The sequence below is a fragment of the Nelumbo nucifera genome, chromosome 1 (genome assembly GCF_055504915.1).
Source record: "Nelumbo nucifera cultivar China Antique chromosome 1, China Antique-T2T, whole genome shotgun sequence".
In the NCBI taxonomy this organism is placed as follows: Eukaryota; Viridiplantae; Streptophyta; class Magnoliopsida; order Proteales; family Nelumbonaceae; genus Nelumbo; species Nelumbo nucifera.
Genome location: NC_142649.1, coordinates 64,389,833 through 64,413,656, shown reverse-complemented (window position 1 = coordinate 64,413,656; position 23,824 = coordinate 64,389,833). Strand labels below are relative to the sequence as shown.

The 23,824-nt window shown below is 35.8% G+C and overlaps 1 protein-coding gene and 1 pseudogene across 1 annotated transcript in view; both read right to left on the bottom strand.

Annotated features, from left to right (window-relative positions):
- Positions 1 to 8,859, bottom strand: part of LOC104594251 (nudix hydrolase 2) — a 36,563-nt gene extending 27,704 nt beyond the window's left edge. The window contains exons 1-3 of the mRNA XM_010254469.2: positions 8,719 to 8,859; positions 8,451 to 8,586; positions 7,773 to 7,948 (exon numbers count right to left, since the gene is read on the bottom strand). Of these exons, the coding sequence (XP_010252771.1) occupies positions 7,773 to 7,948; positions 8,451 to 8,586 (312 nt within the window). The 5' untranslated portion in view covers positions 8,719 to 8,859. The remainder of the gene's footprint in view (positions 1 to 7,772; positions 7,949 to 8,450; positions 8,587 to 8,718) is intronic.
- Positions 8,860 to 12,607: 3,748 nt separating this feature from the next.
- LOC148803352 (telomere repeat-binding factor 1 pseudogene) lies at positions 12,608 to 13,163 on the bottom strand (annotated as a pseudogene).
- Between the last annotated feature and the right edge of the window lie 10,661 nt (positions 13,164 to 23,824).

The following is a 23,824-nucleotide window of genomic DNA, read 5'->3' as shown; positions in this document are numbered from 1 at the left end:
GAAGTTTATAATTTTCTTATGAAAATTTTGGATATTTATTAAGGAAAGATGATTATGGAACCTAGGGAACTACCTAGGATATGTATTTTTCACTTAAAAAAATCCATCGCCTAGGCGGGCGCCTAGGCGACAAGGCGCCCCCCTCTCACCTAGCCTCACCTTGGCGCCTTGAAAACTATGGGTAGACTTCTCTAGAGATGTGTTAGATCTGCCATATGTTGGACAATGTGGGAGGAAAGAAACTCAAGGATCATTAATGAAAAGGAGAGGAATAAGGAGGTCATTATTGAAACAATTACTATTAGAGTGATGCATTGGATGAAATCTATAGATATGTTTGACAATATCTCCACATATATGATAAGAAGAAATTGAAAGGAAGTGGCCAACTCAGCACCTACTAAAACCAAGATAAGCCCCATTTGGTCTCCTTCAGCCTCTAGTTATACTAAGCTGAATTTTGATGGGAGTAGTGAAGGTAATTTGGGGCCTTCTAGAACTGGAGGAACCTTTAGGGATAGTTGAAGAGTAGTTTTGTGTGGTTTTAAGAGTAGTTGTTTTATGTTAATTATTAGATTGGAAGTGGGGACCACAGCAGTTATGTGATTTCAAATTTTATTATTTGTTTGAGTCTTTTATAGGCCTTTTAATGTTTTGCCACCCTATAAGGGCATAGTAGTCTTTGTACTCTTTTATATTTCTAATATAAATATTAAGTGAAGGGGGCGGCCAGATTATTGCTCTCTTTCTTTCTCAAGTTCTCTTCTTCTCTTCTTCTTCTCTTCTTCTTCTTCTCTCTTCCTTCTCTCTTCAAGAAAATACTCTTTTCTTTTATATTTTTTTAATTCAGCAGATTTCTACTTGGTATCAGAGCTTTGACTAGGGTTCTTGGAGCTTTCTCATGCAGCCCTAGATCAGCCAACTGTATGAAGTAATAAAGGGCTGATCAATTTACTATAGATTGCCCAGTTCTTAGATTTTTTGGTGGGATCAAGTCATCAGTAAGGTGATCTTCGTTTTGGCATCAAAATCAGGAAGAACTAGAGTACGGGGAACAGTCCTAGAAAATCTGGATTGTTAGTTTTTTATCTGATCTTGAGCACTCAGATATCATTGGATTTCTTTTGTTTTTCTGCAAGGGCGGTTAGGTTTCTAGAGTTTTCTAGGCCTCCTGGAGTGGCCGATTCACTCTTCTCTTTGTTGGGAGACACTGGGAGGAGAGAGATTTCTCTCCGGATAGGGTTTTCTTCTTCCAGGAGGGTTTGTTCCAGTGTGTGTGAGTTTGAATTGTTCTTGGAGGCTCTCAACCTATTTCTTTCCTACTATTGAATTGTTTGAAGTAAGATGGAGAGTTGGAGTGCCGAGCTGAAATCCACCGATACCATGGGACTGGGCATTGGAGGTAGTAGTGATATTTTTGGGTCTGGAATCATTACTACAGTAAAACTTGATGGTACAAACTACTTAAAATGGGCACAATCAGCCAAGATTACCATTGGTGCCCACGGAAAATTAGGGTACATCACTGGGGAGGAGAAGAAACCTGATATAGATTCTTCTCGATGGGTACAAGAGAATTACATGGTGATGTCCTGGCTATGTAATTCTATGTTACCTCACATTGGCAAAAATTTTATTTGGGCTAATACTGTAAAGGAGATTTGGGATGGAGTGACTGAAACCTATTCTCAGAAGCAGAATGTAGCCAAAGCCTATCAGTTAAGGAATTAGGTGATTAGTATAAAACAAGGAGATAAATCCCTTGCCATGTATTTCTCCATGCTGAAAACCCTTTGGCAGGAGATAGATCACTTAGAAACTGTGGTGTGGGAAAGTGTAAATGACGCAGCAACCTATCAAAAACTAGTAGAGAAAAATAGGGTTTTTGAATTCTTGGCAAGACTAAACCCTGTATTCGACATTGCTAGGCAGCATATCCTTTCTAGGGAGAGTGTGACACTCTCTTAAGCCTATGCCTTTGTTTCTAGAGAGGAGACCAGGAGGAATGTCATGCTGAGACAGCCTAAGATTGACCAGTCGGCTATGGTTAGTACAACCAAACCTAAGCCAAATGGAGACAGGGGGAGCAGTGAGACTAGGAGGGAGGATAAGAAGGACTTGGTGTGTGATTATTGTAAGAAGGCTAAGCATACTAGAGACACTTATTGGAAGCTTCATCCACATCTTATGCCTGCTCGGATCAAGAACAAGAAGGGAAATGCAAATGTGGCCACTACAGGAAACTCTTCGGCCCCTCTTTCCCAAACTGATTGGGAATCCATTGTAGTAGCAACAATTAAAACAGAATTGGAGAGGTTTGGACAGCTTATGAATAAGAAAGAAACAACTAGTTCTAGCCTTTCAGATGGACAACAAAGTGCAGGAGCCAACTACACCACCTCTTTTGCTCATACAGGTAGTTCATATGCAACTACAAATTTTGCATCCACTTCAAGTAAGAAGGGACCTCCCTAGATTATAGACTCAAGAGCATCTGAGCACATGACTAATGTACCTACCCTTTTCAGTTCTTATCAGTTGTGCTCTAGTAGAGATAGAGTCTCTACTGTAGATGGTTCACATATTCCCATTGCTAGGAAGGGGGCAGTTAGAGTGACCAATGACATTACTTTATCTTCTGTCTTACATGTTCCTAGACTTCATACCAACCTACTTTCTATTAGTTCTTTGACAAAAATTTGAATTGTTCAGTGACCTTCCTTCCTGGTAATTGTGTTTTGCAGGATCTGGAGTCAAAGAAGATGATTGGGAGTGGTCGTGAGGTGAATGGAGTCTACCTTCTGGATGAGATTCCGAGACATCAAAGCCACCATGTTAGCAGCAACAGTAGTAGTGGATCAGAGTTAGTGAGTCAGATTATGCAGTTGGGTCATCCAGATTATGCTCTGGCATAATCGGTTGCGTCATCCTTCTTTTAGTTCTTTAAAATTTCTTTTTTCAAAGTTGTTTGAGTCTGTCCAGTTATCTACCTTGGAGTGTGAAAGTTGTCAGTTGGGAAAACATTATAGACATTCTTTTAAACCAAGTAATAAAAGAAGTGTTTTGTCTTTTGATGTTGTTCACAGTGATGTATGGGGACCATATCATATTCCTTCCATGGGTGGTACCATTATTTCCTCTTGTTTATGGATGATGTACACGGTTTTCCCGGACATATTTAATGAGATCCCGTGATGAGGTACCTAACTTGGTACGACAGTTCCACCAGATGGTTCTCACACAATTTGGAGCGAGAACTAAGGCCTTCAGATCGAATAATGCTAGAGAGTATTTTGAGAAGGATTTGACCACATATTTTTTGGAGCATGGTATAATTCATCAGAGCAATTGTGCATATACACCGCAATAGAATGGAGTAACAAAGAGAAAAAATAGACACATTGTGGAGGTGACAAGAAGTCTTATGGTGTGTGCTTCAGTTCCTATCCATTTCTGGGGAGATGCAGTTCTTACAGCTGTACACTTGATTAACTTTGTTCCTTCACGAACTTTGGGGTTTAAGGTACCATTCAACCTTCTTTTTCCGGATGGGGAGATGTTTCACATAGCTCTGAGGGTTTTTGGTTGTGTTACCTTTGTTCACATTCTTGGCCCCCATCACAAGAAATTGGATCCTAAGGCTAAGAAGTGTGTTTTCCTTGGGTATGCTTAAAACCAAAAGGGGTATTGTTGTTATGACCCTGTGTCGAGGAGCAGATTTGTCACTATGGATGTTACTTTTTTTGAGTCTACCTTCTTTTTCTCGAGTGGTTCTCCCCAGGGGGAGAGTTTTGGGGAGGAGAACTCACAGTCTGTTCCTCTTCCTGTTTCCTTTGTGGCCCCCAGTTTTACCATCAGCACCTCCACCAATTTCATTACTTGAGCCACTATGAGCAGCCTCACAAAAATATCAGTGCCGTTAGACGATGGTCGACTCCACACATGTTCAACCCGCACCACTCTCCATCAGTCCTTCCGAGGCTCCAGATTCAGCAAATACAGTTCCAAATATTCCCCTTGAGCCTGATCTATTATTTTTTCTAATGATAATGTTCATGTACCTAACACTATTCTTGCAACTAATCCCACTGACCATGATCTTCCCATTGCACTTCACAAAGGGAAGAGAAAGTGTAAAGTCCATTGCATTTCACGCCATCTCTCCTGTAGTGCCTTATCACCCTCCTACCGAGCTTTCCTTTCTTCCTTGGATTCTATGTCTATACCCAGGAATGTTATTGAGGCTCTCTCCAAACCTGAGTGAAAAACATCTATACAAGAAGAGATGGAAGCCTTGGTTAAAAACCAAACTTGGGAAATAGTTGATCTTCCTCCAGACAAGGAGACAGTCGAATGTAGATGGGTGTTCACTGTGAAGTACATGGCCGATGGCAGGATAGAGAGGTACAAGGCAAGGTTGGTTGCAAAAGGGTATACTCAGACCTATGGCATTGATTATCTGGAAACCTTTGCTCCGGTGGCTAAGATGAGTTCAGTCTGTATCCTCTTGTCTCTAGCAGCCACCTATTCATGGCCCCTTTTTCAGCTTGATGTTAAAAATGCATTCCTCAATGGTGATTTGCAAGAGGAGGTACATATGGACATTCCAGTAGGTTTTTATGAAAATGTTGGTAAAGGAAAGGTGTGTAAACTCAGAAAATCATTGTATGGCCTGAAACAATCACCTAGGTCTTGGTTTGACAGTTTCAGAGGGGCACTTACCCATTTTGGGTACATACAAACCAAGTCTGATCACACCCTCTTTGTGAAAAAGAGAGATGCTCTTGAAGGAGATTGATGCTCTCAAAAAATTATTGCAGCAAGAATTTAAGATCAAAGATCTTGGTGAGCTCAAATACTTTCTAGGGATTGATGTTGCAAGATCCAAGCATGGGATCTTCATTTCTCAAATGAAGTATGTACTTGACCTACTGCGGGAGACTAGGAAGTTGGGAACCAAACCAGCCGACACTCCTATTGATCTAAACCATAGAATCAATGTTGTGGATGGTGAGTTGGTAAAAGATGTGGGGAGATATCAAAGAATGGTGGGCCGACTATTGTATTTGTGTATGACACGACCAGATATTTCTTATGCCATCAGTGTTGTGAGTCAGTACATGCATGCACCTCGGGTTCAACACTAGAAAGCTATTGAGAGAATACTTGCATATCTAAAGAAGCACCCCGACAGAGGTATCCTTTTCTCAAATCATGAAAATTTGAAGCTGGAATCCTATACAGGTGCATACTGGGCAGGTTGTTTAGATGACAGGAGATCTACATTAGGAATATGTACCTTTGTAGGTGGAAACTTGATCTCATGGAAGAGTAAAAAACAAGCAATTGTGGCTAGGTCAAGTGCAGAGGCTAAGTATAAGTCCATGGCTCATGGTGTCTCAGAACTACCTTGGGTTAGATCCCTATTGAGTAAGATTGGGGTAAAAGCAGAGGAACCTATGATGCTATACTGCAACAATCAAGCTGCAATCAATATTGCCCACAATCCAATTCAGCATGACAAGACAAAAGACATTGAAGTTGATAGGCACTTCATAAGAGAAGATTTAACAACTGGAGAAGTTTGCTTGCCTTATGTCTCTTCAGAGTTACAATTGGCTGATGTCCCCACTAAAGGGGTTGCAAAGAACAAGCTTAAACATGATCTACGCAAGTTGGGTATGTGTGACATTTACTCCCAACTTGAGGGGGAGTGTTGAAGATTAGTCAGTTTTGTGTGGTTTTAAGAATAGTTGTTTTATGTTAATTGTTAGATAGGAAGCGAGGACCATAGCAGTTATGTGAGTTCAAATTTTATTATTTGTTTGAGTCTTTTATAGGCCTTTTAATGTTTTTCTGCCCTATAAGGGCATAATAGTCTTTGTACTCCTTTTATATTTCTAATATAAATATTAAGTGAAGGGGGCGGCCAGATTATTGCTCTCTTTCTTTCTCAAGTTCTCTTCTTCTCTTCTTCTTCTTCTTCTCTCTTCCTTCTCTCTTCAAGAAAATACTCTTTTCTTTTATATTTTTTAATTCAGCAGATTTCTATTGGGATGAAGATGGAAAAATCCTTGCTCTATTTTCTGGCCCTATTGGTGTGGGTGATTCTCTACGAGCTGAGACTCTGGTTGTGATGGAAGGAATGAAGAAGGCAAGGGAACTGAACTGCAGCAAACTCGCTATTGAAGGGGATTCAAAGTTTGTTATAGGATGGCTGCAAGAAGAAAAGAAAGGCCTTTGGAAGTTTGCTAATGAAAAAAGAATGTTCAACCGGCTAGCACAAGGTGTGGAGATTCAGTTTCAATGGGTAAAGAGGTGTGCTAATTCTTTTGCGGATACCCTTGCTAAATAAACAAGGGGTGGTAACTGGTAAGGGAACAACTATTTTGGGCCATTATGTAATTGAATTGTTTTCTTTGGGGAGGGTTAAGAGAGTTCCCCCCACCCCCCCACCCCCTTGTACTTCTTTCTATTTTGAAAGTTTAATAAAAGGTGGTTATTTATCAAAAAAAAAAATATTCCCAATGTATACATAAAAAGCAGGTTTTATAGTTGGATCATTTAGTGAGCTTCCCTTAAAAACCCAGGAATCTTTTTTTGAAAGGTAAACAAAGTATGATTTGTAATAACTATGACAAAAAGATACATCATAACCTCTGTACACAAAAACACTGTAGAAAGGAAAGAAATATCAAAAAGTGTAATAGCTGCCAAAAAAAAAGTTATTGTTAGCCATCCATTTATATCATCAACAAAAAGAATTTCTTCCCACTGATTTGTAATCTGCTACTGGCTCATGCCTTTCATCTAACACCTTGGCTCAATCAATGTGGGAAAAAAATCTTCTGTTCCTCCATAACCAGATACCCCAGCAAAGGGCCCGAGGAACTAAAAGCCATAGTCTTGAGCCCCTTCTACTGAACACCTTAGCAGACCAAGCAGCTATCAGGGAATCCAGAGTCCAGACCTTTTGGGAGCACCATCGTCACCCTGAAATCTGTATAAAGTTGCACCATACACAATAAGTGAGAGGGCACCAGATTAGCAGATGAGCTACATCATCTCTCTCTCTCCGATTGGCAAAAGACACAGTGATTATTTATGACTATGCCTCTTCTGTTAAATGCCTACTTCACCTTCAATGGCCATTTAGGTCTCCAAATTCAAGACCAGGGAACTTTCTCTAATGTTGGACAAGTTCACAAACCTGAAGAAAGATTTGACAGTGTACTCACCCAAGGCTTCCAATTCCATCTAAATATCTCATCCTGTCTTGTATGGATGAGTCAAGCTGGGTCTGCCGTAGCACAAGTAACATATTCGTAAGGTCTTGGGTTTCCTAGTCATTTAAATTGTCTCATGACAGGGCACCATACCCCTCAATTCCCTGTTTTGGGCCAGACAGAACAAGGATGGAAACACTTCTCTCAATGATTGATTGCGGACCCAGGAAACAACAATAATTTGTGTGAGGGATGAAGAACATCAGGGTAAAATAGGCATAACTGCACAAGGGAAGGATAACTATCATGCTAACTTGAAAAGACATTTTATAATGAGCAAGTACTACCTAGCTATACATATAACAGCCAAACAATGACACCTGGTCCAACCATGTGGAGCTGTAACCCTATCAAGAGTTTATTAACATATAACAGCCAAACAAAGACATTTTCTATTCCTGTGTATTGATTAGAGGAATGTAATCATTGAAAAGAAAGAAGAAACCAATTTAAAACGGAAGAGACTCATTAATGCATAATAACCACCTGCTGCCTCCAGTGGGATATTGAAGCTCTTAGAGAAGCAACAAAAACCGCAGGGTCCATAGCGTCTTTCATGTTTACAATGACACCTTCAAAATCATCATAGGATGCACTAAGTAGTAGAAGCTCTTGTTCTCTGTGTTCAGTTACCACATTCTCCATGATCGACTGTGAACTTGCTGAAATTGACATGGATCTAATGTTAGAAAAACTTGCAGCTATAATCTCAACCCCTGAATTAACCAAGAAAATGGCTTCAACAAAGAAAAGGATGTTTTGAACATGAATGTTTCCTTTCGAAATGAGTTAATGAAGAATTAATGAACAAGTCAAAGCTAAAAAAATAAGGATAAAATTAGTTGAGTTCCCAGCTAGGATAACTCCTTTCAATTAATCAGTTCATCAAACAATGCATTTAGGTGAAAGAAAGATACTTTTAGTTGAATTATTTGCTTGGTGATTGTCTCTTATTTCAAATGAAGTTGGCATCACAACCTACAATAGAACCCGGAACATTCGGCTGCAAAATCAATGCCTAAGCATCTAATTGCCTCAATCATGCACAAGCAATTGATTATAATTCATGTCAATATGTAATAGAATCACACGTCTGGGTTGCTTCATTAGCTTAAAGATGAAATGAGAGGAACCGATAATAAAAAGATACATAAGGCAATATACCTTTGGAAACGCCGAAACGGAATGAAAGACAACCAAACGGGGTTTTCCTTGGAAGGCTTAAGCTTTGATTTGCCGAAACACAGAGATATCTAGTTTTGGAAAAGATAACCAAAGTTCGAGAGAAATATCGAAGCATCTGCAAATGTTAAATTATCATTTCTTTTGCTTTTTCTTTTTCTTTTTGTATATTGTCAACAAAGCATCACCATTTTCGTGAGTTCAGACTTCAGAGACGAAAGACTCAAAAGGTTTGAACTTTGAAGCTGACCTTGTAAGCAGCCTGCGACACAATCTCTGTACCATGTCATGTGCCCGCTACTCAACCACACGCTTACCTCTCTATCGTACTGATCATTGATTATTGAGAACATCTCCAGTCCCCACACCTGCGGACACGACACTGCAGCCGTGCATTGGGAACATCTACTTACTGCCCATGATGTGTGGGTAGATGTGGGGAGTGCTCCTCGAGTAACAGATGCGATAATACTCTGATGTTTAGGAAGCTTCCTATATTACCCCATTTAATATTTATTATTTGTAATTAAAATAATATTAATTGCAATACTATTCTTTTACTTCACAATCAATACTAAGGTATCGTGCATTACTTCAAAACAGCCTGTTTTTTCCCAAATAATGAAACCTTTCCAACAGATTTCACATCTGCCCCCACTGAATGCGCCCCAATAACGCTCTATATGCACATCTCAGCGTGCATTAAGAACATTTTTTATATTTGTCATTACAAAATATTTTCAATACACGATTGAGATGTGCAGACGTTTATGGATACATTCTATGGGGGCAGATTTGAACTCTTACCCATATGGATAGGGCATGGGGAGGAATTCCCATCGGCCACAAAGCGCAGTCCAACAAGAAGTTTTATTTGTGTTATGTGAAGTCAAACCCAAAAGCTAAATTGGGTGTAAAGCCTCGAGGGGTGGTCCTTGCATATCAATATTGTAATTTGATGATGATTGTATTATTTTTGTAAAAACCACTATCCCAGCCTGTTATCAAATAAAAGACATTCTCAACCAATTTTCTTCGCACCGGGGGCAATGCCCATGTTTTGAAAAATCTACCCTCGGATTTTCAAAAAATATCCCTGGAAGATTTCAAAGAATCTTGTCCAGATTAAATCAAAATCAGAATCTTACAATAAACTTGCAGGGTGGAAGGGGAACACACACTTTCTCTCTAGCCGAGAGGATTAGTTTGCTTAACTCCACCATAAGTTTTATGCCCCAATTTGTAATGAGATCTTTTAAGATCTCTTTAGTGAATATTAATGAAATAAATAGATGTCAAAGAAGTTTCTTATGATCTAATAAAAATGATAGACGACCTATTCACCTAATGAATTAGAATAATGTTTGCTTGCCAAAAATTGGGATGGCTTTGGTGTTAAAAACTTAAGATGGGTTAATGAGGCAAATCTTGCTAAATTCGGATGAAAAATCATTACAAATACCAACAACTTTTGGGTCAAAGTTATTAAGAGCAAATACCTAGGTAAAGGGACCTTTGGAAAACTAAGGAAAAGAAAGTTTTGTGGGCCTGTAGGGAATCCTCCAGGATGATGGGAAATGGAAAATCAATAAATTTTTGAAAGGATAGATGGGCTGGGGATTAAGCTCTAGAAGAAATAGTGATGGCAATAGCTAAGTTAATGAAGAGCTTAGAGTAGGAGATTGCATTGACCATGATAGGGGTGTTTGGAAAGAACCCAGGTCTTTAGTTTAGTCCCCTCGTTTGGAGTAAAATTAGGAGTATTTTCATCCCTTAATGACTCCAAAGAAAGACAATTCAGTGTAGAGATTGAACCCAAAAGAAACTTTATTGTAAAAATTGGAGTTCAAATATGCTTCCCACAACATTCCACGGCTAGACCTGTTCACGGGCTGGGCTTCGAGCTTGACTTTATACTATGTCAGGCTTGGGCTTTGGGCTGGGTTTATTTAAATTTTGGCAAAAGCTAGGCCCGAGCCCGGCCCATGAACAGGTCTACCCACAGCACATCTCCCACCATGTATTGGGAACATCTCCCGATGATGATATCATCGGTTCTAGTACTATCATTGGGAGATGTTTCCAATACACGACGGGGACTAGACCTGTTCATGGGTCGGGTAGCCCGACAGCCTGGCCCACACTCCGGTCGGGCTTAGACATGTAATTAGGCCCATGGGCCTGACCTCGGGCCCAAAATAACAAGCCCAACACGGCCCGACTTAGCATTATATATTTTATAAAATATATAATATTTATTAGAATATGTATTAATAATTTAATATATATATATATATATTAATTTTTCTTTATAATTTCTCTCTCGCTCTCTATTCAGCCGCTTCAACAATAGCAGCGGCATGAGCTAGACTTTGGGCTTTTTATGAGGGCCGGGCTCGGGCTCAGGCCTTAGAAAAATCTGTTAATGCAGAATGAAAGCCCGGCTCGACCCGGCCCATGAACAGGTCTAAACAAAATGTACCGTGGGAAGTTGTGGGGCCCCCTTGTAGGGCGCAGATGTGAAATCTAAAAACTTCTTACAAAGAGACTTGCTAATGGACAGAGGACAGGTATAATCATGTAACTACCTTAATAAAATTTGGGGATTGAATATTCCCCCCAAATTTAAAACGTTCCTTTATTTGCTTATGAATTATAGGCTGCCTTCAAAGGACCTTAAAAAAGGAGGGACTCCGGTAAAGGAAAGTTGTAGTTTCTATGGAGTTGACGAGACTGTTAATCACATTTTCAAATAGTGTCCTCTAGCTAAGTATATTTGAATGCCAGTAGGTCCGGGTCTGGCAGATCTGTTGGAAAAGTAGTCCATAAAGAGTTGGTGGCTAAAGTGCGCCAAACAATCTACTTTGATAGAGAAATAATTGGTATTATTTTGTGGTTTGTGTGGAAGAATAGAAATAATGTAATCTTTAATGATAAAAGCAATGATCCTCTTCTATTCTTGAGCAAGCTCTCTCCTTCTATAAGAGTTAGGCTACTCTTGCCCTCATTTTACAAGGCGCAATGATAATAAAAAATGAAAATCTATATTTTGGAAGAAGCCAAGCTCGGACATGATTAAGATCAATTTTGATGCATCCCGAAGTGAAGAGGGTGATTGTGCTATTAATTGCATTGCCCACAACCATCGGGGGATGTCTTAGATTTAAAAGCCTATCCAATAGGAAATACCACCATCAATCTTGCTGAAGCATGGACCGCTTGGAAAGCTCATAACATGGCGTTCAACTTCAAAGATCAGTACATCTGCATCGAGGGAGAATTAAAACCATCATTAACGATTGCAAAAAGCTTGAGGAGAAGCTGGACCATGGAGCAGTGTATTCTCATGCATTCCATGAAGCAAATCAGGCTACTGATTGGATGGCGCACAAAGCTCTCGAAGCAAACTCACTCTCATCCTAAGCCCCTCCTCTCTCCCTAGGCATTTAGATTTCATTTGTTGGTGTGATCATTGAGGCTGTGCTACCCCTAGGCTTGTGTAGCTCCTCCTTATCCCACAAAACATCTCAACGGTGCGTGTGAATAAGAGAGAGTTCAAATTGACACCGCACAAGTAGATCTCAACGTGTATTGCAAATTTTTGGGTAAAAGACTACAGCCCCATTTGGTTTACGGGAATAAGAGTCTGGAATCAGAATTGGAATGGGTTATTCCAATTTCAACTGTTTGGTTGGGGTGGAATTCAAATCCTATTCCAATCCTTGCTGGAATGGCATTCTCCCATTTGAGGGAAAGGCCATTCCCTGCCCCTCCCTTAGGAATTAAATCCTATTCCTGCTGATTCTAATTCTCATTCCCATTCCTGTCTGAACCAAACACACTATGGGAATGGACTATTCTGATTCCAATTCCGATTCCAATTTCAACTGCGAATCAAACAGAAATAAACATTAAGTTTTTAGAATTTGACTTAAATATACCTTAAGTTTAAAATGAACTTAAACATACCCTCAACCAATTAACATCATTTGTAAATTTAAAATCCTATTTTACCCTTCTATCCCTTTAATAGATGGAACTTTTTCTCTCTAAAATAATCCCTTTTACTTCTCTCCCATATTAGCACTCCGGAGATTTTTACTTTCTGGGAAAGATGATGACCACAGTGTGATCCTGTACTACTTGAGCTTTACCTTAATCAATTTCCCACTTGCTATCAAAAACTTCAACTTCTTTAACAACAACCACTTGAAATTTGGCGGTGCCCAGCACTAGTCTTCAATATACAAATCAATAGAAGTCTTGTTAGAACTATAGGCTCCTTCAAATTGGTTGTATTCTAATATAAGATTGCCCAACATTTATGATGTATTTTTTTCAGGCCTGCGATCTTCAATGTGTCAGCACAAAAGATTGCAAGAGGCTTGACATCAACAATTTCTTCATCCTTTTGAACCATTGTATTGAGTGCCATTGGGTTATGACCGTGTTTTGGGATTGGGATCTGTTGGCTCCTTTTGAATGCTAACCAAGCCTTCGCCTCCTTCGATCCCCATCCATTTGCCATGAAAAATATGTTCCTCCACTTGTCCTATCCTTTAGATCCACATTTGAATGCAAAGACAAGACATCACTGATTCTGGGTCTTTCAGTATTAAGCTTCATTTGTTCCTTAATCCCAACCTTAAGGACAATTCCTTCTTATGAGGTCCACTTCTCCTTTGGAGCACCCATTAGGAGAAGCCGCAAAATCTTTTTAGGTCCACCCATTAACATAATAAACAGTCAATAAAAGTATCTTCTTTTTGGTTGTTTTTGAAAATTTGCAATAAAATGAAGGGTAAAAGAGTCACAGTATGTTTATGTCTATTTTAAATTTCAAGGTTTGTTTAAGTCAATTTCTAGAAATCCAAGGTATCTTTTAAGTTTTTTACCCAAAATACTTCCCACACTTGTCATGGAAGATGTTCCTAATACATGGTCGGGATGTGTTTTGGGCATGTTTTGTGGGGTGCCCATATAAATTCTATAAGAGATGTTTCGGGTGCATGCTTAGAGCCTTAGATGTGCCATGTAGGGATGCAAACTGATTGAATCATATTTGGATCAGGGTATATCTGAATCCGATCCAAAAACACAAATTTGAGATTTCATCCGATCAGATCTCACAAACGCTTACTCGAATCCCAATCCATTAAGAATGTCAAATATTCGAATCCGATCTGATTCAAAATCTAAAAATTTTAATTAAATTATTAAAAGAAAAAACATAACAATTTATATAAATAAAAACAAAATATAAGTATTTTTTAATTGTTTTCATCATATATATTAATATATACATGTCTTTTTATAAAAAATTACAAAAAATGCAACATAAACATATTTATAAATAAATGTACTAATAAATATATTAATATATATCTTTTTATAAGTAAATATGTTTATAAATATATACGTATGTATAGGTCAAATTGGATCGGATCCTTTTAGATCAAATAGGGATGATCCGAATCCAAACCGATTAAAATCGGATTCCATTATCCAATCCGAAAATATGACATAGGGTGACCTAAATCCAATAAAAATAGGATTGGATTCAAATCGGATTGGATCATGATCCAATTCATCTGCACCCTTAGTGCCATGGGGCATGTACGGGTGCATTGTATATAGCTAGGATCCATTTGATTTATAATTGGGATTGGAACCAAAATCCAAATCATTGAAATTGGAATCGAAATAATCTATTCCCACTACTATATAGGTTTAATTAGATGAGAATTGGAATCTGCTTGGAATGGGGTCTCAAGGAATGCCAAATGATTAAGGGCTAGGAAAAAAAACTTCAATCAATCCTCCTCAATGAGAGGGATGCCAACTGATTAGTGACCAGCTTAGCCTTAGAGGCTTTAGACTATAGGATGATAGGCAGTGCATTCTTCTAATCACTGATGCAGTATTGAATGGGGCAAGTAACCAAAGATCAAAACTTCCATATACCCAATACCAGTAAGTGGGTATCAGTGCTCGATATGGTTGATATTCTATTTTTTATTTTTTTATGCTCTCACATGTTTGATGACTTGGACACCAAGTCGGATGCTTGTCTTGTTGATGGCCGAGCTAAGGATGGCCGAACTGTACTGTTCTACAAAAGAGGTAGAATTAGAGTGCCCAAGTTATTTCTACCCGAAGTGGATACTCCCATGCTTAAATTAATGAATTGTGTTTAGAGTTCTTAAGAGATAAAAAAATGGAGAGTTTAATGGCACAAACGTTCTCAGGTGAAAAGCCTCTCATTCATTATTAAATTTTACTTTTCCTTTTCTATACAAATTTATTATAATTTATTATAAATTTCCCTACCTTTTCTTTCAAAACAAACAGTCTTAAAACATTAATTTAAGTAATCGAGTACTTGTACTACTCAAGCTAATTAGCAAATTTAAGTGTCGTCCCAGCAAACCCTAAATGCCCATACAGGCATACAGTATAAAGGTTAATTGGTTCCACCAAGATTAAATTGCCTTTGAATAGCTGGATTCCAAATTTGAAAAGGGCTCAGGCTGAAATTTGGAGTAACTTTTTAGGATTAGTTGAATTGATCATATGGCACCCTTTTGATACAAAGCACAGATTCAGACCACATATATAGAAGCAAAGGTAGCTGCAGGCTTTCCAGTTTCCAGGTTGTGTCAATGGATCCTATGTATACTTTTCCCTTTGCACAAAAGAATAATGAACTCCACGTGTAACTTTTTGGAGTGGAAAGCGGAGGTATTTGCTTGAACTTTGCAATTAGTGAGATTGGGAATAGTGATGATGACGTAGTTTCCATTAGAGTGGCATTATTATGGGCAGTTTTACACACCCATTTTCTTGAGGGAAGCATTATTGCCAGGGAAGATGATGGTTCCATTTGATCAATTCTATTAGGGTTTGTTTGGTTTATAGTTGGAATCGGAATTAGAATTGAAATTTTTTAGAATTAGAATTGGAATGATCTATTCTCAAAGTTTGTTTGGTTCAAATAGGAATGAAAATGGGATTTCATTCTCAAGAGAGGAACAGGGAATGGTTATTCTCTCATATGGAAGAATTCCATTTCAGCAGAAATGAGAATATGATTCCAATTCTATTCAACCAAATAGTTAAAATCAAAATAGTCCATTCCGATTCCAATTCCAATTCCAATTCCAGACCCCTATTCCCATGAACCAAACGGGGCTAATTTTTTTTTGAGAATTCCATCTGGTGAAAGCTTTTTCAGATGCATTTCCTCGTGGTTGAACTTGAACACCTAATTTCCTTACAATTAAGCAACAACATCGAGGTTGCGTCTGGTTTGAATGAATATAAAGAGAAACAGAAAAGTTGAGGGGAAATACTTTAAAAGGATTTCACAAATTTTGTTAAGAATTTTCTCCCACGTAACAACCTAAGACAAGGTTTTAAAAACGGCATTGACCCAGATGGTCAAACTGTTTAATCCAGTAGTCAGTCATGATGTCGTGCCGGTTCTGATTATCCTTTGAATCGCTTTTATTGGGTAAAATTATAAAGACCTCCGTACAATTAAGCAAAACATCGAGGTTGCGTCTGGTTTGAATGAATATAAAGAGAAACAGAAAAGTTGAGGAGAAATACTTCAAAAGGATTTCACAAATTTTGTTAAGAATTTTCTCCCACGTATTTAAAAACGGCATTGACCCAGATGGTCAAATTGTTTAACCCAGCAGTCGGTCATGATGCTGTGCCGGTTCTGATTATCCTTTGAATCGCTTTTTTTTGGGTAAATTATAATGACCCTCCGTACTATGAGGTCTGTGATAAAGACTCCTCTGTACTTTGTTTTGCGACAAAGACCTCCTTTATTATGACCATGAGACAAAGACCTCCTTTTGTTAGTCTTTCGTTCGAAAAGGCCATTGCAATATTTTTTAATCCCCATACTACCCTTGTGATAACGAACAATTGGGAGAAAAACACTGTTCATCTTCCCTGACCTCACGATATTACCGTTCCTTCTTCGTTCTCTTTCTTGTTTTCTTCATTTTTTTCTTCTCTTTCTTATTATCTGTGACAATAGAAACCATCCACCGAGAAAATGACCACAGAAGCTTTGCTTAACATAAACAAGAGAGGACACGAACATTATATCCAATCCATAGCTTCTGACTTGTAGGTAGAGGTATCAGAAGTGGGCTCTCCAATGTCAATCCCATCAATGAGTGATGGGAAATCCTTACTGAACTAAGAATTTCTGGGTACTGCCACTTGAACACGAAGATACAATCCCCTAAAGTAGGAGGATGAACTAGATATTGAACAATGCAAGGCCTAAGAAGGGGAATACTCACCAGCCATTCCCTATGACCCTGATGGCCTTCTTGGTTAAGCCTCTTCACGGCGATAATCATCCTTATTCTGGGCTTGGTAGCAGTAAGTGCATTTTCATCAATCCAACTAATCCAAATCCCCCTTCTCCCAAAACACCGTCAGGCCGGAAGTTTCTTGTGGCCATTTTGAGTTCACTAAAACTAAAACTCTTGAGAACGGAATGATCTCCCCTGCACCACAAGGAGTTAGAGTCACAGAAGTAGCCGAGGCCCTGCTACTTGAACCACTTACGTCATTTTCATCTTTGCTCACACATTTCAATTTCACTCCCTAAAGAAGTTCATGTACCGAAGCCAGACAATAAAACAAACTAAAGAAAATGGAAATAACAGTTGATTATTGACCAACTTAATTGCTGATCTAAACATTATATATCATAGATAACGATCAGTAAAAGTATCACAAAGAAGGAATCCAAAATTTTGAGCAAAACCTCCTTCTAAAGCATGTTAGAGATAAAAAACAAGGTTCCCAAACCTAGCGATTCACAGTAGGTATGAGAGAAGATATTCCACAGAAATCTAATTTCCAGGTAACAAAAATCCAAATCATTTAAACAGTCAATGAGGTGAATTGTTGTTCAAGCTACAACAGAAAATCAGTGTTTCCGGTGAATGAAACTCACCCACCTAGAAGACAAAAACTATCAAGCAAATACACATATACACCAATCATTTTCTTCATATTATAGGAAATTGAATCGACACCCAAGGGAGTGTCAATGATCAGTGAGCGTGGTGTTATAAAAGTTGAATTTATGGGGATAAGCCGGAGCTCTAAAGATTTGACTATAGGCATAGCCACGAACTGTGTAATCTCAGTAGTCGATGATCTCTAATGTCACGAACAAGAAGAAGGGGAAAAAGAAAATGAAGAGAAAAAGAAAGAGGAAGAAGAAGGAATAGAGGCGAACACTAATATTGTGAGGTCAGGGAAGATGAACAATGTTTTTCTTCTAATTGTCCGAATAGTTATTACAAGGGTAATATGAGGATTAAAAAATATTGCAACAGCCTTTTCGGACAAAAGACGAATGGAAGGGGGTCTTTGTCTCATGGTCATAATGCAAGGGGGGTCTTTGTCGCAAAACAAAGTACAAGGGGGTCTTTGTCATAGACCCCATAGTACAGGGGAGTTTTTGTAATTTACCCTTATTGAAATAATCAAAAACTGTTAATTTGGACAATTGAATCGTTAAACCATTTGACCTAACCATCTGTTCAACGATTACATTAAAATTATTTAAAACAAAAATTAAAAAATATATTTACAAGGACCCATAATCCTATTCGACACAGCTTTGTCAGATGGCTTACGGTTACAAGTAATTGGATTTTAGGCAATTTTTGGTGGTGCCTATCTAATTGGTAGGTCATAAACAGAAAAACTATGCTCATTCCATGCTCCTTCCAAGCACTCTTATGATAAACACATCTATCTGCATAAATTTTTTGTTTTTTGGCAATCATCATGATACTAAATGAAGTTAAGAATTTGTTTTCTTAGTTATTTATTCGAGTATGGTTCATGAAAAGTTTGGTTCGATTTTATTTAAATTAAGTTTCGAGCCGAATTCAAGTCTAATATAACTTAGCTCGTAAACTCGTGAGTCTAATCGAGCCTATACATACATACATACATACATATACATATACATATATAGAGAGAGAGAGAGAAAGAGAAAGAGAAAGAGAGAGAGAGAGAGAGCCGAATTCAAGTCTAATATACTTAGCTTGTAAGCTCGCAAGTCTAATTGAGCCTATACATACATACTTACATACATACATATATATATATATACATATACATATATATAAATAATATTTTAGTTTTTATATGTATAATAATAACTAGTTTTTATGATTCTTAAAATTTTATATATAAAATAAAAAATATTTTTTATATTTATATTCTTTTAATTTTATAGGAAATTTGGCCCATAGTCAAGCTAGAGCTTACAAGCTTTGAGTCGAGCCAAACTTGAACTTATTTTTAAGATCCTATTATTTGCTCTCATTTTATCTAAGTGAGTGGCATCAGAAGTCTTAGGCTAGAAAGACTCCTTACTTTCCCAAGTTGGAAAGGAGATCCTTCTCAAATCAATGGTCACTGCTGTCCTAACTTAGTAATGTATGTCTAACTTTCTCCTGCCAAAAACAATTTGTTCAAACCTTAAAAAATTACAGAGAAACTCTTTTGGTGGGGTAAAGAAAAATGAATTGGACAGCTTGGAGCCAAATTATCAAAAGTAAAGGTGATGGTCGCCTAGGAGTTAGGGATCCTCTTCAATTCAATCTAGCCCTCCTAGCTTGCTTGGAGGTTTTGTGAAGATTTAGAACTTTGAAAACAAGGTACTACCCCACTAACCATTTTCTCTATGCAAAGAAAATAGCAAATCAGTCTTGGGGTCATGGTTTTCAAAACCGGATCAGAAAAACCGGGAACTAATCACCTGATCGGTTTCATTTTTTCCCAAAACCGCTTTTTTCCTAAAACCGTTGATTTTGGTCAGCAAACCGCTGAACCGGTTGATTAATCGTTCGAACGGTTTTGATCATTTTTTAACTTTTTTAAAATTTTTATTTTTTTGTCAGAACGAGCCGACCATTCGGATTGAACAGTCGGTCCGTTCAAACCGGTAACCGGACCCCTGACCGGTTCGGTCACCGGGTTGATTTTAAAAACCATGTTTGGGATGGAGAAATATACTCGAGGATGGAAAGCTTCTTTTGTTAGGGAGTTGTTGGAGATAAACAACGAACTGGGTCAAAGTGCAATGCTTTCATTAGATAAACAGTGAAGTTTGTTTGGGTTCCCTGTGAAGCCAACATGACAGCCCACAGGCTGGCTGTTGCAGTACTCAGCTCGTCTGGTTTATTTGTGGATCGAATTCCATTAAGCTTTGGTGCTTTCCTGTAGGCTGTAGTTTTTTTTAGTGGTTTCGTTGTTTTCCTTTCTTTCTGTTTGCTTTGGATTCTCTTTCTTCTGTTGTTGTTTGTTGTTCTCTTCTGTTTAATCTAAGGTTATTTCAACAAAAAGAAAACCAGGGAGGTCAAATTCGTTTCTGAATATTTAAAGCAATAGATGTAAAGTGAACTGATTTTGCTCTAATAAGCTGTCTATTGGTTTACACGCAGTACTCTCAAAATGAAGAGGGAGGAAGATTGACTCCACATCTATACCCACATTGGCATTTTTTTTGGAAAGAAAATAAAGATGATTATTGATTTATTATCTTCCTTTTCTTTCTCTGATAAACAAAAGTTATAATTTAGACCTAACAAAAACAGTATCGATCCGTAGAGTCGGTCAAAGTTCTTTGTACAAAAGTATTAGACTTTGTTTTGTTGTACTTCTGTGTTTAGTTGCATTGCAAATTTATTTACAGTGATACAAAATTATGGTGGTGGCCAATGATTTGGATGCAAATTCTGATTTATTTTTAGTTTAAATTTTAATTTATATATATATTGTTTAATTACATTATAAATGAAGTAAAATAAGACTGAAATAAAATAAAGTAAAACCTAAAATAAAATTAAATCAGAATTTGCATCCTATTCATTTGCACTCTCATACATTTGTAGTAATGCAAATAAAATTATACGGCAACCAAACACAGCTATATATTGAGAAGATGATTAAACAAAGTTATTTTTAACTTTAAGCAGGTGGTATACGATGTTTTGTATATTGGTAGTTGGTACCAATATACATTTGAGCTTTGAATCATCATGACATTATTAGGAATAGAGAAAATAAGATGTTTTGCCAGGAATGCCCCCCACCCACCCCACACACACATATATATATACTAGTAAAAGTGCACGGCGTTGCACGTAACAATATTAAATGATGACGACGATGATAATAGTCAATAACTAAATGACCTTACTAATTGAACCATTAACCTATTTAACCAAGAAAATGGATTATGATTAAGACATTAATTCATTTTTTTTGTATTTTAGCCGTTTGTGCCTTTACTAATAATAGTTCTTATTTTTCAAACATAATTTTGTTTAATATGAAGAATATATAATATTAATGCATGTTCAAACTTTTCTATAAAATTTATAAAAAATTCTATATTTTTATTTTTTATTATTTAATTTATGAGATAATAAAAATTACCTATTTACCAAGAGAAATGCAATTCCAATATATTATTTGAATATTGGTTTTTAATATTATGGTCAAGTCAATTATATATATCATATGTTATTTATTATTTATTTATAAACATGTTATTTATATTGCATTTTTGTAAACTTCTTATATGATGAAAATAGTTGAAAAAATACTTATATTTTTTTGTTTGTCTTTATTTCAACTATTATATTTTCTTTTCCTATTAATAATTTATTATTATTTTTAAATTAAATAAGATCATATCAGATTCGGATATCCAACATCTTGATAAGATTCAGATTCGAAGCAATATTTATAAAATCCGATTAGATATTTGGATCGAATTGAATTCGAATATATCCTGATTCAAATCCAATCCGATTTGTTTCCATCCCTACCAAACCACTTACCTACAATGACCTAGCTAATTAAATGATTGAACCACTTGACATGGTCATGTGCTATACATTAATGCTCTTTATTTTTATCTCATTTCTATCATTAATGAAAATAATTCTCATTAATCACACTTTTTTTATATGATAAATATATAATATTATAGAATATACTCAAAATTATCCACAAATTTCTACATTTTCTAGAAATTTATGTATTTTATTATTTAACAATAACACCGTGTGTTGATCCATTTGACATGGATAGTTAAACCACTAACACACCACATGGATAAAAAAACCATTTGTTTTCTTTTTCGGTTGATTCTAAATCATGTATTATATTTTCATCTTCAATAAAAGTAATTCTTATTTCCACATTTATTTTTGCATGTGATAGTATCAAATGATGATGATGATAATAATTAGCAACCAAATGACCTTACTGGTTGAATTGCTAACATATTTAACCAGGAAAATGGAATATGAATAAGACATTAATTCATTTTTTCATTATATTTTAGCCATTTCTATCTTTACTAACAATAAATCTCATTTTTTCAAACATATTTTTTTTAATATGAAGAATATATAATATTAATTTATGTTCAATTTTTTATAATATTTATAAAAAATTTTAAATTTATATTTTTATTATTTAATTTATGTGATAATAAAAATTACTTATTTACTAAGAGGAAATGCAATTCCAATATATTGTTTGAACATTGGTTTTTAATATTCTGGTCAAATCAATTATTTATATATTATTTATATATAATATATGTGTTATTTATTATTTATTTATATTGCATTTTTGTTAACTTTTTATATGATGGAAATAGTTGAAAAATTCTTATATTTTTTGTTTGTTTATTTCAACTGTTATATTTTCCTTTTTCTTTTAATAATTTTTATTTTTTTAAAAAAGCTAAATTAGATCGTATCATATTTAAATATCCAACATCTTGATCGGGTTCAGTTCGGATTCGGATTCGGATTCAAATCAATATTTAGGAGATCCAGTCGAAACATTGCATCAAATCATATTTGAATATACCCTGATTCAAACCTGATCTGATTTATTTGCATCCCTACCAAGCCACTTGCCTACGATGACCAAGCTAATTAAATTATTGAACCACTTGACATAGTTAGTCGGGTCATGTGTTAGACATTAATGCTCTTTATTTTTTATACTAATTTTTATCCAATTTCTATCATTAATGAATATAATTCTCATTAATCACACATTTTTATATGATGAATATATAATATTACACAATATACCCAAAATTATCGACAAATTTCTATATTTTCTAGAATTTTATGTATTTTATTATTTAATAATAACATTATATGTTGATCCATTTGACATGGATAGTTTAACCACTATCACTTGGATGGAAAAACCATTTTGCTTTTTCGGTTGATTTTAAATCATGTATTCCATTTTCATCATTGATAAAAGTAATTCTTATTTTCACATTTATTGTTGTTTAATATGGTAAATATATAACAATAGAACTATATCAAAATGCTTTATACAAAGCTTATATTTTTCTTTGATTTTATGTATGTATGTATGTATGTATGTATGTATGTATGTATGTATGTATGTATGTATGTATGTATGTATGTATGTATGTATGTATGTATGTATGTATGTATGTATGTATGTATGTATGTATGTATGTATGTATGTATGTATGTATGTATGCATGTATGTATGCATGTATGCATGTATTTAATATCCGTTACTTAATTATGACATCATAGATTGACCCATTTGACCCAGAATGTTAGATCATTGAAAATGGTTTCATTTTCAAACTGGTTTAAAAATTTGCATTTCATTTATATCATTGATAAAATAATTATTATTTATCATACTTATTTATGTTTATATTATTAGTATATAATATTATAGATGTGCCCAAGATTGTTTCATATTTTTTTGTACTATTCTATTTTAAAAAAATTATTTTTAATTATACATCATGGGTTAACCAATTTGACCTAAAAGGTTGAACCACTAATCCACCCCCTAAATAAGGAGATGGTTTAATTTTTCATCGGTTTTAAGTTGTATATTTGATGGCTATCATTAATAAAGTTATGTCTATTTTATCATACTTATTTTTTAATATGACAAATATATAATAATAGAAACATGCCCAATTTTTTTAGAATTTTTCTATATTTTTTGTATTTTTTATATTTATAAATTTATATTATTTATTTATGACAACATGAACTTATCCATTTAACCCAAATGGTTGAAGTATTTACCCACGACCTAGATGGAAAATATGATTTCATTTCTAGTTTTATTTTAAAAAATATAAAATCTCATTCTATTAATAATTATTGTGCATGGATTTATTAGTGGAATTTAATCATGATAAACAAAAGTATTTTTTATATTTCTAAATTTGTATTATTTATTTATAACATCATGAAATT